The sequence below is a fragment of the Echiichthys vipera genome (genome assembly GCF_963691815.1).
Source record: "Echiichthys vipera genome assembly, chromosome: 10".
Taxonomy (NCBI): Eukaryota; Metazoa; Chordata; class Actinopteri; order Perciformes; family Trachinidae; genus Echiichthys; species Echiichthys vipera.
In genome coordinates this window covers 6,386,599-6,404,792 of record NC_139835.1, presented here as the reverse complement: position 1 = coordinate 6,404,792, position 18,194 = coordinate 6,386,599, and the positions used below count along the sequence as shown (strand labels likewise).

The following is an 18,194-nucleotide window of genomic DNA, read 5'->3' as shown; positions in this document are numbered from 1 at the left end:
GTGCTTTTAAAATTGGAGACAAACAAATGGATTTCTTCCCCCAGAGAAGAGGCCTTCGGCAGGGTTGAAATTTAAGTCTGACTTTATTTGATGTGTATATACATGAACTTGCTGTTGAGTTGGATCAATGTGCTGCTCCTGGCCTCTCCCTCCTAAATAGAGAGGTGAAGCCTATGTTCTGTGAAGCCTTTAAATAATTTCCCAGTCTGGGATCATTAAAGTAATTCTATTCTATTCTACGCTGATGACCTTGTTCTACTTTCTCCTACTGAACAAGGACAACTAATTTCCAAATTCCAATAAAAAATATGGCTTAAAATATTGTGTATAGTGACATCCAGCCCATTGCGTTGTACGGTAGTGAAGCATGGGGTCCACTCAGTCATCAGAGCTTTACCCGTTAGGTTAAACATCCAACAGAATCTTTATACGCAGAATTCTGCAGATATATTTTACACGTACACAGAAACACACCAACAAATGCATGTAGAGGTAAACAGATACCCACTGATAATTAAGATTCAGAAGAGAACACTCAACTTTTTTAACCACCTGAAAACCAGCCCCAGAGACACCCTCCACTCCAAAGAGCTGAGCCCAGACAAGAGTGCCCTATGTCAGTTGGTTCTGAGGCTAACTGCCCCCTCTCAGACACAGTCTGACCAGCCTCACATCAACACTGCTCTCCAAACACCAATCATTAATAACTACAGTATGTTATTATGTGAAATATCATGTGTAATGTAGATATCTTTGTCTTTCAAGGAGTGGAAGCTAATTTTTCTGGCCTCCATCATAAATGTGTTTTTTAATATTTATATGTAAATTCTACCCTTCGTTCCTTTTCAAGAAAATTATCTGTGACCTTGTCGTACCAACTAGGCATCTTTTCCAGGGACTTGACCAGTGACTTCTCAATGGCAGCAGAGCTAGGCTGCTTAAACGGCCTTGGCCCAGAGTCTCAAAAACACAACACTAGTCGTTTCTAACAAAGACAAAGTCTCTGGGGATCGGTAAAGTTTCCGGATCAGTTCAGAACAACGGAATGAAAAACTTGGAAAATGCTCCGCGTGGACAGCTCATCCAATCATCATGCAGAAGCTGAGCGTCCGGGCCAGCCCACTGTCTCATAGACCCCCAGAGATGCTCTGTGTCAATACTAAGCCCAGCATTTATGGGGCGGCAGTAGCTCAGTCCATAGGTGACTTGGCTGGGAACCGTACGGTTGCTGGTTTGAGTCCCTGTGTGGACCATGAATGGAGTGTGGACTGGTGGCTGGAGCAAGGCACCGAACCCCCACTACTCCGGTCTCCATTAATTGCATGTATATAGGTCCTGTTCGTGCATGTGTTTGTATTTCGGGCCTGTGTGTGTAACCTGAATAATCACAGAGTGAAAAAATTGAATTTCCCCTTGCGGGATTAATAAACTAGTAATTGTTCTTCTTCTTCTTATCCAATGAACGTCTACTTATGCTACAGTGGAACAACCCGCTCTACGCTTCCCCATTGAAGTCAGTAGAAGCTGAGCATCCGACTGCGTTGTAGCGCTGTGTGGATGAATGAGAAGGAAGTTGTGCCCGTTACCTGTGATAAGTAGCTGATTCTGAACAAAAGATGATGGTTTTCTAGCGCCTATTTAGTCAATGAAATGACTAAATAGTACACAGTACAGTAGTAATACACACAGCTGTACATTTTTTCTTTCTTTTTTTTGGTGACATTTTAGGGGCATGTCCCCTGTTATATTTCAAAAGGCCGTTTTAGTCCCGGCACTTTTTACCGTCCAAAAACAATGTTACGTAATAGTAAACAGAGACACGTCAAGGCCGCCCACAAGCTCCTTGATTGGCTCTGCCCTTTCGTGTGTGATTGGCCGTCCCCGCTGTCACTCCATCTTGCTTGCACACCAGTCTGCTAGTCTGCGGTCAGGAGTCTACAGAAGTCTGCTACTGTAAATTGGGACATTATTCTGCCTGGTTCACGTCAGCTAGAAGGATTGTAGTTATCAAGGTTTAATTTACATTAACGTTTGAATCAGTACATGCGTCAAGTGTATGTGTAATTGGTAATTAGGAGCAGTACATAAGAGAAGTCAAAGTGTAAGTTACACCCATTCTGCAACACCTTCACTGGCTCCAAATAAAGCAGCATATCCACTTCAAGACCCTCCTCATCATTTACAAAGCTCTCAATAATGTGATCAATAAAATGTATTATTATTGTTGTTGTTGTTGTTGTTGTTACTACTATTATTAGTATTAGTAGTAGTAGTCGTAGTATAATAACTGTAGAGCCTCAACAATGCAATGGTTTAAAAAAGCTTATATTTAATGCCAAAGAGATACACTTATTTTCATGTATTATTTTTATGTTGAAAGGCAGCAACTGTTTAAAAAAACACCAACAATGAAAGATTTAGTGGAAAATCCAATACAACCTCAGATTACAAATAGGATTTTATACATCCAAACTCATGATAATTGTGTAATACGTTTTTTTCCTCTGTAACCGTAACATCAAAATTGTTGATTGCTGCACCGCAAATTGCACTGTTCATGTCATGCATTAATATATTTTGTCAGGTGACGGATAGCAGAGATACAGGAGGAGAGGCTGGAGGAGGTACAGGAGGAGATGCTGGAGGCTCACAGGAGATGTTAAAAGAAAAAACGACATAAAGTAGCAATAGAAAACTAGAAGAAGTGCTAGGAACTGAAAGAGTGAACTTTCAGAAGAACTGAAAGAAAAATACTTGTGCCCCCACCTCTGAAATCAAAGTTTTGTGTGAATGAATGATATATATATATATATATTTCTCACTTTTCCCTGATGGTCTGAATAAGTCGCTAAATTGGTCGCTAGTAGCTTTTTATAAATAAAGTTGCCCAGAAGGTCGCAAAAAGTAGTGAAACAGTGAGTGCTTTGGGACGGGGAAGGGGCTCCCAGCAGCACCCTCTGCTCGTTAAGGAAACTAACTGCAGAGTGATTGGTGCATCAGAGTCCAAAACACCACAAAAGTCTCCACTTACACCAGAAACAGTGGACAGATTTCTCTCTAGGATGGATGAGGATTTGGGAAGTCTCCAGATTTGGCAAGAAAGTCTCCGGTGTTTGTATTCTCAACAGCGTCTCCCTGTCTCTTCTTCTCCTTGTTTGTGTATTTCTGTGGCAGTTACAGTGCCACATCAGGGACTGGCATGTGTATTACAGAGTTTTTAGTCGGTTTCACTAGTTTCGTGTAGATGCAGATATTTCTTGAGTTGAGACCATGTTGATGGAAAACCTTTTAAGAAAGACGGGAAAAAAGGTTGTTTTTCGATCATGTGGACGTACCCTTGTTTGTGGTATCCAAGCGCTTCTGTCTGAAGTCATCCATTGTCACCTGGCGGTGATAAGGGGGCAGTGAATTTGCGTCAGCTGTGTGCTTTGCCATCGAGTGGTATTTCAGACTGGACGTGCTACATGATAGCTCAGTTTGCAACGACAAAAGACACAGATAACTTTGGTCTGGTCAATGGAACCATTTGTCCACTGTTTAAAAGTAAACATTCCATTCAGAATCTTACTGGCATCCATTTCACTCACCATCCACTCAAAACGTAACCTACCACTCTTTGGCTGGCTCAAGCCCAAACGGCGTGTCTGTTGTTTTTCATCCGGTCTAGCTAGAATCCGCGTGGTGTTGTATTTTTTTTAACAGCGTGTGAAAAAGCTTCACAGCTTGCTAGGCCAAAAAGAACGTTATTCTTGCGATAAAAAAATTGATGCCATTAAAATGGGTTGCGTTAGCGCCATTAATATCACGTTTAACTGACAGCACTACTTTCTACATAAAAGAAAATGTCTAATGTCGCCTTTGGAGAGTGCCTTTCTTTAACCTCATTTTTAAATAAAATAGAGTAGACTTACTCTAGTGACTTTATTTCGCTCACACAGTCGACAAATGTCTGGCGTCACTGCATCAGTCAAACGAGCATTAGAACGTTTCCCTGAGTTTCCTGCACTTGTTCATTGCATTGTACCTTTTTTTTGTTATTTTCATGATGGTTTTATTGAAAAGTATGTCTGTGTGAGCTGTTCTTCTTTACATGTTGAGTTAAATTGGCTCATTAATTTTACTAGCTTTGAATTTAGTGTGATTGCCATATCTGAATTATTTATGTTTTTACCTCATGGTAAATGGATTACATGGGGGTTTTAATGTATGTTTTATAGACCAATATACACTATTCGATCACTGTAATATATTCTTTTGTTTACGTTCTATTTAGCCAGAATTGTTTGGGTTTTTTTGTTTGTTGAGCTGAACACAGAGGAGAGAGGAGCTTGCTATGATTCTGATTGTCCAAAGACTGACTCTAACCCATACCATTGCTGTGTTGTCAGCTGTGTTGCAGTAGAAATAAGAGACTGTCGTCTGTCATGTATGAAGCCACGGTAGCGTGGAGCTGCATTCTCAAAAAAAGGGAAAGGTGACCTGTCACATATATATGAAAATCAGACATCTCACTTTTACAATATGGGACCTTCAGGAAAAAGTACTAGTAATGTAAGTAATAATTACTTAAAGTATCAAAGTAAAGGTAATCCTCTGCAGAAAAAAATGGCCACTGTAATTGAAATATTGTATGACATTATTATATTGTTAATATTGCTTCAGTCGGAGCTAGTTTTAAATACTTTATATATAGTTTCATCAAGATAAATAAGACAAGACAAAGTTCTGCTATAAACAAATCTAGAGTATATCTTGCAGAAAGTTTTTTTGTTGTTTTGTTTTGTTTTTTGGTCTTGTATTGAATTTATAAAGCTCATCTCTAATATTTGTTATGTTCAATTGTAATAAGTAACTTGGAGCTAAAATACTGTATTAAATAAATGAGTGTGTCATCAGATCATAATCAGAATCAGGCTTATTGCCAGGTCTTTACGTATAAAAGGACTTGGTGTTTTGGTGCATAACAATAAACATAGTAAGAGAAAAGAAAAACAGCTAACCTACTGCAAAAGTCAAGAATCATAGATATAAAATAGAAAAGTATACAATAAAACGTATAATGTGAAAATATATGTGTGTGTAAAATGAAAAGAGTTGTAGAGTGTGGATTGTGTTATTTGTTTTTATTTCACTCAGTCTGCCTCTCATCCATCTCTAGCCACTTCCCCTTTGTCAGGCACCTGTTTTGCTCCATCAATCCACCAGATGTCCTCAGACTGGTGCTCCCAGGACACTGGGACAGGTGGGGAAGGGGGACCAGGACAGGTCTGGCAGACCTCTTTTAACAAGTTTGAATCACAATACGTCCTTGAGCTGTGTCCATAGAGTAAATATTTTGTAGAACACAAGAGAGTTTAACGTACAGTGGAATGATTCTGTTTCTCTTTTCTGAAGAAGGCTTATCCCTCCTGTTTAACATAAACATCTCATTCATGTCACAAGGCACGTTGCACAGTTTTAACCATCTAGCATTAAAAAAAAATGTCCTTGTTTCTTACATACAGAGAGAAGTAGAGATCTCTCTTCAGATTCATCACAAAATGTGAAAAATGAAAGTGCAGCAATGTAAGTTTTAGCAGCAAATAGGATACAGACTTCATTGTGCTTTACAAAGTGAAACCATACAGTTAGACATTTGGGATATAGAAATGAGGCTGGATATGATTCACTCTAACAGTTAATATAGATTTTTAATTGTGTTAATCTTTAATTAGATTATTGGTTTTATTGTGAAAGTGTTGAATATATACTGGAGATCAAAATTAGAGAACCAATTATCAATAGTTGATTTATTCTGAGATATTGTTATTTTTTAATGTCCATAATTTGATAGAATATCCGCTGCAGCTATACCACTGCTGCTTCTTTAAATGCCAAGGCACTTCAACAAAAATATTTTGTGAAGAAAAAAAAAAAGAGTGAGCAAAATTGGAGAACAGTAACCACTGTGTCAGAAGAGAAGATTTCAACAATGTTTTCTTCTCTAAGATTCAAAAATGAACAGGAAGTGTAGAGGCCACAGCTTTGAATGACTTCAGCACATCTGCACCCACAGAACATCACTAGTTTCTCACACTCTGGTTTGATCATTCTGACTCAGTCTCTTACACAGTTCACTAACTGGAGTGGGTTTCTTACACATTACTTTGTCTCTAAGGATTTTCCAGAGATTCTCTATGGGGTTTAGATCTGGACTCTGGCCATTTCATTGTTTCATTATTCTTATCTTCAAAGAACTGCTTAACCTGTTTTGCAGTGTGACAGGGGGTCTTGCATGAAAATTGCAGCTGATTGGTAGACAGTTTTAGTGAAGGTGTTGCATGTTGGTGAAGGAGGTTCACATAAACATTTGCATTCACCCTGCCATGTAGCTGTACAAGAGGCCCAACTCCTGCTGCTGAAAACATCCCCAAACCATGACACTTCCTCCTCCAAATGGAACTGACTTCTTTACACACTTTGGGTTTAGTCTTTCCCCGGTCCTACACTGAACTTTTTATTCTTTCTGATGATGAGACTACAGAGTGGGCTTTCAGTCCAAATTGTCCTAAAGGACGAGACTGTCCTTGTATAGTTTCAATATTGAAATGCCCAACCTCTCCTTGAAGGCTGAGAGGGTCATCCCTTTAGCCTTCATCTTCATCAGATGGGTTTCAGTCACCTTAAAGCAGCTCGCCATCTTGCAAAGTAACCAAGAGAACTGCCAGATAAATAGGGTGTGTCCAAAAATTAAGTAAATTCTCACCCAGTGCCAGATTTACACCAACTGGACCTGCAAGCAGGTATCAACGGGGTCCCAGCCCTCAGGCAACTCCAGCCTAGCACCTGCAGAGGCGATGAAATTTGGACCCCAAGGTCTATGGGCACGATGAGCCACAGCTTGAACGCAGCACAGATTGTAGTTTGAAAAAGAAAGTCTAGGTATTAGAATTAGTAGATTCACATAATGTATGCACTACTCAATTTTGCATAACAGCTCCAGCTTGTGGCCGATTGGCATCAGATTTTGCACAGACCCTCAGTGGAGCATTGGAAATATCTTTTCCAAGTTGTGTTAATCAGAGAAACTACTTCAAAGAAACGCACCACTTCCTGTTTTGACAATAGTGTACCAAGTCTTTCCTCTCTAACTTCCATATTGTTTGGATTATGAAAATTCTTTTGATAACATTTGATCATAGGGTTAGATGAGACTCTGACGAGTTCGCAAAAGTAGATAAATTCTTTTAAAGTCTTAGCGGAAACAATTGGGTTCCCAGCACGGAGCCATTATAACTGAGGCAGCTGACAGTGCTAATTTAGCTCACTGTTTATTTCACAAAATAAAGGTTTCTGTTGGTATGCCAAGTGCCTTGGTTATTTAAAAAACATGCTAGTACAGCAGTGGTATAGCCACAATTGATATTCTATCAAATTCGGAACAATAGAAAATAACAGTATTTCAGAATAAATAAAGTATTAATAACTTTATGGATGATTTTTGTGAATAGACACTGTTTAAATTGGAATATTTCCATCACTTTAATATTGCCATAGTTGCTAACCATTTTATAAGAGCAATAGCTCATTTCAGGTCGTGATATGTTGGGATTAAATCACGGCTAAATTTTAGATTTAAGAATTTAGATTCTGTAAATCCTGCAGACTATTTTCCCAAATTCAAAGACAATTCAGGAGTATTGTAGTCTGTTTACTTCGCGTCCGGCTGAACAACACGCTTTAGACATTACGGCCTGTCGTGAGCTAGTGCTTAAAGGCTCAGTAGGCAGGAAACCTAGAAAAGGGTGATTGTTGAGTCTACACAGGTCTCATCTCCTCAGCTCTGACTCAAGCTCTTCCCACCAGACAAGCACAGGCATCTGATGCACGCGCTTCATACACGTACCGACAGTCCCTGCCTGAGGCAATCGCCAACTTGCTAAAGCTTCTTTTTTTACATTATCCTCCATAATGTCTCAGGTAAGAAAATCCTTTTTTTTTTTTAACACATGAGATAGTAAATATTATTTATATTTAGGCAATACTGAACAGTGCTGAAGGAGATCATTGGATAACTGACTTTACTCGTATGTTCACCTGTGTCAGTCTGCTTACGCCTCACTCATTTCCATCGTCCCGATCATGATTGTGATTGTTTAAATTATAGAAGGGAATTTACTGTCCCTCTTGGCAAACTTGTAGGTGTGTGAAGATGTTTGAGGTGGCATAGTTTGATTCAGGACTCTGAAGTAGCAACACAAACCTCATCGTGTAGGAGCAGCAGCCGTATGCCTTTGGTTACGGTTAGCAGAAGGCTACATATTAGCAACTTCTGACAATGCGTTATGGGTAGTCGCTGTGACCAGGCTGTTTCCATGGAAACTCAGCCCACACAACCTAACCACATCACAGCAACTATAGTTGTTGGAAGGAAAAAAAATTTGCAGTTTACCTGTCCAAGAGAAGAACAGCAAGCTCCGAGTCCAAGTTCAAACCAATGTTACCCTGAACTTCTCTCCATCTTTGAAACGTAACGGCAATATTTATATGCATTTTATTGTTCTGTTTGTTGTCAGACTCTCTGTTGGACTCCCTTTTTGACAAATCCGTCTTCCTCTTCTTAGACTGTTTTGTACTGAACGCAGGTGTTTTCAATCGTGGAATCTTTCCTATCCCGTCATCGGGCATTGCTACAGACTGGGTTTCGGGTTTCCACCGAAGAGACGTGAACGTGCATCTGCTTTAGTAGAACAGCCAATCACAGGGCTGGCTCTCTCAGCTGCTCTGTGATTAGTCAAAGTCTTCTGTCACGGGGTAGATTCTTTGAATGCTGAAAACAGAGCCTCTGAGTTTCTGCCTAATACTGACAAAAATAAACTGCCTACTGAGCCTTTAAGTACCTCATACAACGGCACACAAAAAATATCCAGGATATCACTTTAATACATTAAACATTATTAAAGATATATACAAACATCTTTTTCGTTCATATTTGCATTCAAACAAATCTTCAAAAGTAAATCAAGTGTTGTTTTCACATCCTCTGTCCACAAAGTATAAGCTTAGTGGTCGGTCGGGTATTAGAACAGTGCGGTTGATGCATTTCAGCTCTCCTATTGTTGAGTCTTGTTTTATTTCAAACTGTCTGATTATCTGGAGGAAAAAGAAAAATATGGAGTTATTATTATTGAAATCCCTTTATTAATAGACCTGGCTCAATGAGTCCATGCCAACATACTGGCCTCCTAATTTGTTACGTTAACTACACAGACGTTTGTTGCTGGATCATTTTCAGTGAGCTTTTCAACAGCGTCACGCTCAGGCCCCCACCACAGACTTCCTGGTTGATCCAGTGCAGAAGTGCCAAAAACTGCAGGTCTCAGAGTGTCCACTAAGGCCAGGTTTCATAATAGAGCAGTTTCCTTATTGACCCCCATGTTAAACAGGTCATTTTGCAAGGGTTTTTCAAAGTTTTCACTTACCCGAAACAGAACAAGATACATCTCCAGCTCAGCAATCCGGCGACCAACGCAGCCTCTCACTCCAAAACCAAAAGGGATGGAGGCAAATGGGTATGGCCTCTCACGGCCATCTCGGAGCCACCTCTCCGGTTTAAACATAAATGGCTCTGGGAAGGTGTCCTCATCATGACTGATGGCGTAGTGACAAAACGTGAAAGAGGTCTGGAGAAAGACAAAAGATAAAATACTAAAACTTAGACTGTTGCAATATAATGAAGTTGTGGAACAAGTACACACACCAAACCAAAGTACAAAAAGGCTAACAATAGTTTAAAAAAAAGGCAGACTCACTTTGCTTGAGAATTGATATCCACCAATAGCAACACTCTTTTCTGCAATGATCCTTGCGTTCATAGGTACCACAGGGTACATCCTACAAAACAAGAATAAAAAATGTCAGTTAATTTAGTTTAGACTGGATGTTGAAGTAAGAATACAAACAGATGACAATGGGTGAAGTGCAACCCATGAATCTAGATCACCTTCCCAGTATCATGTTTTTTTATCGCTAATGGCCTCTGTGGAAGTTAAACAGCCTGCCTACCATAACCTCTCTAAACACTCTCACCTCAGTGCTTCCTTGATAACAGCCCTTAAATACGGCATCCGAGTGACCTCCTCAGCAGAGGGGATGCGGTCTGCTGGCACCCATGTGGACACTTCTTTGTGAAGTCTGTCCTGGGTTTGAGGGTTCTTGGACAGCAGGTGCAAAGTCCATGTGAGTGTATTAGAGGTCTTGAGAACAGAGAAATGTCATTAAGAAAACAGGTAGAGAGACCCGTATACAGTAAATATATAGCCTATCTCACATGCGTAAGAAAAGGGGGGAATTTGAGTGGGAGCCCCGCTTATATTTTGACATTTAACAATGATGTCAAAATGTATTTATTGAACCAGGAATATTATTCAAAATTAGTCAGACCATGGCTATAAGGTACGTTTTTAAGGGGAGTTTTCACCTTCTTATTCAACGCATCTAAGTGACGTGAATTATAGTTAGAGACATAACATGTCAGATCCAAACCTGAACTGTAGGCTGTAGCCTGTCTGAGCTTCCACAATATGTCTTTTTCAGTGGACCCAAAACCCTGGCTTGAATTTGGGGGTGCAGCATGATATTCTGTTTTGTTTCTGTAGGGATAGGGTAGAGTATCACATTTACCGTGTCCATTCCAGCTAGCAGAAGCTCAGCGATGCTGCCATACACATCTTTAGGGCTCATCTGAGTGTTTGAGAGGAGGTATGTTAGATATTCGCCCTCCACATCCTGGTTGTTGTCCACACGCTGCTGAATGATCTCCATCTTCTTATCAATCAACTCTTTAGCTAAAATAAATACAAAAATGAGTGTTTCAGTTTAAGCATTTATCACACTCAGTGGTAACAGCATTGGTGTCTAGATTGTAACCCTAGATTTGCAAAAGCTCACAACAATTCTGACGAGACCCGCTTCGCGACCACCTATGCTAACTTTAACCATCAGATTTCAATGCCCAACCATCTAACCTTAACCATCAGATTTCAATGCCTAACCCTAACCATCTAACCTTAACCATTAGATTTCAATGCCTAACCCTAACCATCTAACTTTAACTATTAGAATTGAACGACTAACAATAATCATCTAACCATAACCATTATAATTTAATGCCTAACCATAACCAGGACTGTAAATTAACTTTTTGGCTCACCAAGTAAATTTTTTACCGGCCAAATAATAAATTGCCTCTTTTTGTTGCATATATTGTACATGTGTTTCAGGACTTTTCATTGAGATAACAGTATTATACAGCAATACATGCTTAGAAAAGATGCCAAAGTATTATTTAGAAATACATTTTAATATTATGAGTTGAATTTCAAAACATTGCAAATTGAAAACCTTAACAGTGCAAAACTTTGACAAAGGAAACACTCATTAATGACTCATCAGAACTACAGATGGGACCGATCCGATCCAGTATGCATCTCTAATCAGAACTCCTCATCACTGTCTTCAGCAGATATCCTCCCAGAACCACCATCCACACAGTCAGGCCGCCTGCTTCTAATTGAGCACGTGTGCCGCAGCATCATAGCCACCTATCTCAACTGTGTTTTTCCTCTTTGGTTCAGTCACACCGGGAATCTGGGGCCACATAGCTGCGCTCGGATCAAAGTTACTGCGGCAAACTTTAAAGAGCATTGACGCGTACACTACGTTGCTTCTGAGGGGAACTATTTTCTACAGCGGTGACATGGTGGGAGCTACTTCAGTGCAACACACAACAAATCATGATTTAGTGCTAACGTTTGCTACGTCATAATTTATTATTTTATAGCTACTACAATGTTTTGCTAAATCATGCATCATTTATCCCACAAGCACTACCATCTGGATAAAAATGTTCCCGCCCCGTGGCATGTAGCCCTCCAAAATGGAGTCGCCAGGGGAATATTTTAGTAGAATTTGGTGAGTGGCGACCGCTAGTTTACAGCCCAGACCATAACCATCTTGCAAGAGTTTTGCAAATCTTGGGTGACCATCTAGACATGACCGGTAACAGCAGAGGAATGACCCCATACACTACTCAGGACAGGTACAGGAGGCAGTGCAAAGATCCAGGTAGAGGTACACAATCACAATACACAGTCAGAAAACACTAACAGCAAACACTAGGAAAAAAGGCTGGAATGCTTACTGGGATCAGGGAGGCTGGGTGAGGAACAGGTGAAACTAATCAGGAACACAACTCACCAAAGCTAAAGATGCCCTCCCAACCTGCAATGTAGCGCCCCCAGTAGGGTAGTAGACCACGGCTCCACTTGGGCATCAAAAACACAAGAAAGTTGTTGGAGAACATCTGAGCTATGGCGTTGATGAACTCCTGAGTACCTGCAGGGATTTCCCTTTCCAGACACCCAAGTCTTGTCTCAAACAGTATAGAGGCAATACCTGCAAATGTTAAGAAATGATTGAAGAACCTGTGTGCAAAATTGTTCTCTTAGTTGAACTCAGAAGGTTAAAAAGTAACAAAAAAGCAGCCAAAACGCAATTACATTAATAAATGTTAATATTAAATTAAACAATCCCCCCCAAACACTTTAGTTTGATTAGATTGAAGTAGCTTTAACTATCTTTCAGGTTTTCTACATACCCTCTAGTGAGAAATGATAGAGCTCATTGGCCATATTGGTCACCAAATCTCCTGTAGGGCTGCACAGACGCAGGTAGTAGATCCTCTTGATGAAGTCTGTAACCACGTCATTAATAACACCACCATACTGTGCAGAATCCTTTGGATGCAGCATACGCTTATTCAGCATCACCCTCAGGTTGTACCACTTCTCGCCCTCCCTGGGAACAGAAATACAGTCGCAATGAAAAAGAAAAACAAAGCTGATTATCATCTCCTTTAATGCTTTAGGTGTCCAAACTTGTGAGATATGTATTGAGTTGTGACATGGGTGCCACGGGGTACATTCCCTCCAATTAATGTTTACAATCATTTTTCTTCCCCTTCATTTCCATCATTCTTACAGCAAAATACAAATGCTGGTGATATAATATAATGTGCTGATGTCTAATAAAAATCTCTTAAATTAAAAGAAATCTATAGAAGATAAAATGCATGACGGGGCTGCTCTCTGCCATGTAATACCACTTCTTCCTGTTATTGTCAGATCGACAGTGGCCAAAATGTTAAGATGTGAGAATGTTGTAAGAATCCATACATATGTAAACATTCTGAGGCTACAGTGAACTAAAACCGAAATAAAAACCATAGTTCAATGGTCCATTTTTCAGCAGACATTTCAACTTGTCATAAAAGCAAGGTTGTAATATTAAAGGTTGAATATGGAGAATGAGCAGAACACCTCCATCTAGTGTCTCAAGATCGCAGTCACAACAACAAAAAATATTTCCGGCAGTCGGGTTGCCATGTTCGTTGCCCAGTAGCCTACAGGAGACTGGAGTCTGTTTGAGCCTGCTTGAACCCATCCCCTCCGGCAAATTGCACCATAAAAACAAGTATTGCAGAGGAGTTTGACTGACAGTTACCATTAGTTAACATGTTACAACAAAGTTAGCTTACCGATGAAGGAGAAACGTAGCCATTAGGGCGTGCGTGTTAATGCTGTTGAACTCCTTTATCTCAGTCCATCAAGTGAATGCTTGGCCTATCTGGTTGTTAAGTCGGGACGTAACACCCTTTCAAAATATGATTTCCAGGTCCAAGCCGTTCAGAGCCTCAGATTTCTACAATGCCACAGTGCTATGTTTCCCGTTGTTTGAACAGATCTGAGTTTTAAAAAAACAATGTAATTTTCATTTTACCTCTTTCTTATAGATGAAAAAGGTGCCTGACGAAAGCAGTGACCGTTATTTTTCAAATGTTCGGTCACTGTGTCTGTTTTATTTCAACAGAGCATTTGGACCCAGAAATCGTATTTTGAAAGGGTGTTACGTCAGACTTAACAGCCGGATATTGACTGAGTTTTTGCCCGTCTCTGGTCACTCAGCTGCTGGGATGAATAACGCCCCCTTCACTGAGGCTCCGAAGCAGCTGCAGGATTGGAAAACTCCATTTCACCCAGTGCCAGCCTACAGTAGCTGCACCTAACAACAGACAACCCTGGCAACCCGTAATGGCTGGTACAATAAAAACAGAATGTGACAGAAAGTCATTGTCAAACCCGTCAAAAAAATGTTTTAAATATTAATTTCACTAGATATGCTGTCGTATTCAAGAGTCCCAGTAAGCCACCATTAATATGATTATAATTATTATTATTTACACCTGTGCTTGTCGAGTCAAAAAGTTTTGTGTGAAAAATGACTTATTTCTAAATCTATATATTCTGAACAAGACTAAATGATCATGAATGGCTTCTTCAGAGTAGAGCGAAACAAGTAGTATCTCCAACTACACTGACCCTGTGCAGATAATAGCAGGAGGAATGTAGAGTTGTAACCTGGGTAACTGACACAATTATGTTATTAGTTCACACTTAGCTTAAGAGATCATCAGTTAAGGAATGTTCATTCACGGTTACTTCATACATTAGTTGATATGGGACCAAAAAAGCTGGATTCCTCTTACATCAAAGTTTCTTTCAAATTTTTGCACTTCAGTTTCTTCTTATTTATCACCTAGCAAAATATGTTGATACCAGCCCGGCAGATTTTAAATAGGCAAAGACTATTCAGGAAAGTTCAGGCATCAACCTTCCAGTCTGAGAGCTGTCTCTTTTATACGAGCAGGTCACCATCAATCCATCCCTCTCACATGATAGGACTTTGCTCTGGAAAGCCTTTATGTAAAGGCTTTTACAAGTTATTGTTTGTACAGGAAGCAGTGGTTAATAGGAAATGGGAATGTAGTATTGCTCAGCACATTACACAGTATTTGTCAGTCTCACTCTGTGAAAGGCCCGTAGCCGAATCCTCTCATATCACGATACTCTTTCCACACAGACATGTCTCCTCGGCAAGGGAACTTCTCATCATTCCTCAAGACTTCTTCCAGCAGCCTTGGAGTGTTCACTGACACTGACTTTAGTGCGTCTCTGTATATGGGCCCATATCGCTGCTTCTCATAGATCTGATAGAAGGCAAAGTGAGTGCAAGAAAGATGAGCCGAATGAGGTAAAAAGATTTGAACTGCTGCTCCATAAAGGCCTAGAATATGTTCAAATCAATCTACAAAGTTCCATCAATCAAATCAAACTGAGTTGTGTCATAAAACAATACACTGCAGATTTATAAAAAACGTTGAGCAGATATCACATGACTGGTCCTGCAAACAATCCTCTCCTCTGAGAGTAAACTGAGACTAGCTGATATTATCTGGGTGTTACTATGGGAACAAAGGTAATACAACCAGCCTGACATTTTCTATAATACATTGTCACTGAAGGCAAATTCAGTCACATCCTAATCGCTGAAGTAAATTATCATAATTGTCAACAGGTCACTCAAAGCACATTATAGCCTACATTACATCATGAATCACTGTGGCACAGACCTGCTGCATATGTTTATCTGTGTCATCCAGAAACCATGCAGTGCACTGCAACCTATGCAGTCCTACCTGTAACTCATGCATACGGTTGTAGAAACCCTGAAACACCATCCTGTAAATTAGCTCCAAGAAGCTGACGTGTGGAAGGTCCTCTACTGTCCGAGGCTTATCCCGGGAGGCAGAGAGGGGCCCCGGGGTAGATGATGGACCTCCCAATCCCCTGGAACAAACTCGGGACACAGTTTTTGAGCACAGCAACAGCCAGCTGACATTCCTTTGCATTTCATTCCGGGACAGCCCTGCAGCCATGTTGAGAGCAGAATGGAAAAAACAAGGCTCCTGTTTCATCCAAGAGACCAGCTCAGAAGGGAGGGGCCATGTCTTACACAATCCTTCCAGCACAGCTTTTAAGGATCAACTAAGACCTGAGCTTCCTGTTGGGATACAGTAACTCTTTAGGGGGCTTTTATTTTGAAATAAAAAACGGCCATATCCTGAGTTTCAATTCAAATCAATTCAATTTTATTTATAGTGCCAAATCATAACAAAAGTTATCTCAGGACTCTTTACAAACTAGGTAAAGACCACACTCTATTAAAATACAGTAAGACAACTCATAGTAATTTCTTGTGTCTGTGTCAAGTGTGTTTTGTCACTTCCCCAACTCTTTAGGAGACCAGCAGCAGGTCCTGTAAGATTTGACAACACAGCTAAGCTAACATCAACTAACATTTGCAAATGCCTCAGAAAACTAATTTTTCTGCTGAAAAATATTGCTGCTCTGTAAATATCTTTTGTCAGCAAAAGAAAATTAATGCACAATGCACATATAGCTTTTCATCCATCCGAGTGACGTTCATTACACTCAAACGAGACCGCGCAGGCCAGAAGTGTATACCATTTCATTCCATTGCCGCTGCATTAAATGCAGTATCTTTGGCATAGAGAATCCTTGATACAGTTACTTTCTGGGACTTTTATTCTAGAAAAATTAGCTCCATCACCAGTTTCTTGTTAACATACAGTGTAATTATGAAAAGCCTGGCTCATGCTGACTTCACTGTTATGATAAACTTACCATCTTGGGCTTTTATTTTGTAAAGCAAAGATGTCAAAACTGTCATCTCAATGATCTGTGTCTCATCCAGCTGCAATCAAAGTTTGACATGTGGATGGAAACTGCTAAGTGACTCCGGGGTCAGCCAGTTGGTCTCATACAGAATAACCTGAATCAGTGGATGTAGACTGTAGAGATAAAGCCAGCCACAATTCTGCTATCTCCACTTTCTATTTTGCAAGGGCACTGTCACTGCATCCAGGGCTTAGCACCACACAAGATGACTGTGATTGGTTTAAGGAAATGCAAACAGGCCAGAATGTTTTCCATTATCGCAGAAAGATAACTCCTGCAGTCAGACTCTTCTCCAACAATGACACAATGCCCATCCTCTCATATCTGTATAGCATAATAAATTCACTTGAGAATTTTTTTTTTTTCTGAAATACTATCTCAGAATTATGAAAAGAGTTTTCGTGGAAAAAAGAGTTTGTTTTTTCCTATGTATACCTCAAAATCCTGCAAGAACTTCTTATCTGTAGTACACCTGCTGCTGCACTATTAGATAGATACTCGCTGCGGGTTAGTAAGGGTTAATGCCTGACAATGTGTCCTGTATCAGGAATGAATGGACAACAGGGAGGCCGGAATTTTCTGACCATTCATTCAGCTGATGCTCCCAGTCGACATGTCTTTACGAGGCTGTCGAAGGCTCCCTTTTAAAGTTAGAGTAAAGATTTTTGTATCTAATGAAATTAGACGACCATCGATTGGTACCAACTACGTATGTCATCATAGCCCTTCAGTTAGAGGGCTAATTAATGTTCCAAAGATAAATGTCAGCAAGAGAAAAACTGGCATTTCCATATTCAAAGGGGTCCTTTGACCAAGGCTATGGAAAGAGGCAAGGACACCAATCGATGGCAGTGCTTTGGGGGTATGACACATGCACAATGGAATTGGAGCTGTGCTGTTCTCTTTCTATGATAGTGGGCCACCTATTGAGCATCATGGCAACTGCCGACCAGATTTTACTGCACGTCATACCCCCAAAGCACAGCAGTCTTTGATTGGTGACTTAGCCTCTTTCTGCTAGTCTTGCCATTGACTTCTGTCCTCAAGATAACTAAATGAAAATAGGTTCTATGAATACCCACAAGTCTCCCCTTTTACAGTCATGCCCACTTTATGATAATCCAGACCGTTTGGGCAACAACAAAATTGTGACTGTGTTGACAGTCTCTACGGTTACTGCTACAGCGTGTTGATATCAGGGGGCGCGGGGAATGCTGGTTACGTAAGGTTGTTGGGGTCTCTCGTTCTGGCTAATAAAGCTAATGGGTTTTACACCGTTACTGTGACTGCTAATAACGACTAATAAGAAAGCTAAAAGCCTACACGTTTCTCACACGCATCCGGAGGCGCTGGATAAACTAGACATGTTTGAATTTGCGGACGAAGAAGATTGCAAGGACCCTGCCATGCTGGCACAGAAATTTGAGGAATTATGCCTGTCAGTAAAGAACATAATCATGGACAGACATGCATTCAACACAACTGACCAGAAACAGCACAAGTCAATCCATTCATATGTTTCCACGTTGAAAGTAATGGCCAAGAAATGTGACTTCC

General features: G+C 40.3%; 1 protein-coding gene across 1 annotated transcript; it reads right to left on the bottom strand.

Moving 5' to 3' along the window:
* Positions 1 to 5,147: 5,147 nt before the first annotated feature.
* On the bottom strand, positions 5,148 to 15,804 carry LOC310952874 (sterol 26-hydroxylase, mitochondrial-like). The gene is made up of 9 exons (XM_083921678.1): positions 15,575 to 15,804; positions 14,904 to 15,085; positions 12,638 to 12,837; positions 12,238 to 12,435; positions 10,663 to 10,826; positions 10,069 to 10,235; positions 9,792 to 9,873; positions 9,462 to 9,662; positions 5,148 to 9,132 (listed from the first exon to the last, which is right to left on the bottom strand). Exons 1-9 carry the CDS (start codon positions 15,785 to 15,787, stop codon positions 9,001 to 9,003), a joined length of 1,539 nt encoding a protein of 512 aa, XP_083777804.1. The 5' UTR covers positions 15,788 to 15,804; the 3' UTR covers positions 5,148 to 9,000.
* Between the last annotated feature and the right edge of the window lie 2,390 nt (positions 15,805 to 18,194).

What these genes read in the sequence shown, in the direction of transcription:
- LOC310952874 (XM_083921678.1), bottom strand. Translation starts at nt 15,787, where the DNA reads ATGCAAAGGAATGTCAGCTGGCTGTTGCTGTGCTCAAAAACTGTGTCC. An exon ending in CTATCATTTCTCACTAGAGG is followed by an intron (nt 12,436 to 12,637) that starts GTATGTAGAAAA and finishes TAACATTTGCAG; the next exon opens with GTATTGCCTCTATACTGTTT. An exon ending in TGCTAGCTGGAATGGACACG is followed by an intron (nt 10,236 to 10,662) that starts GTAAATGTGATA and finishes TCTGTTCTCAAG; the next exon opens with ACCTCTAATACACTCACATG.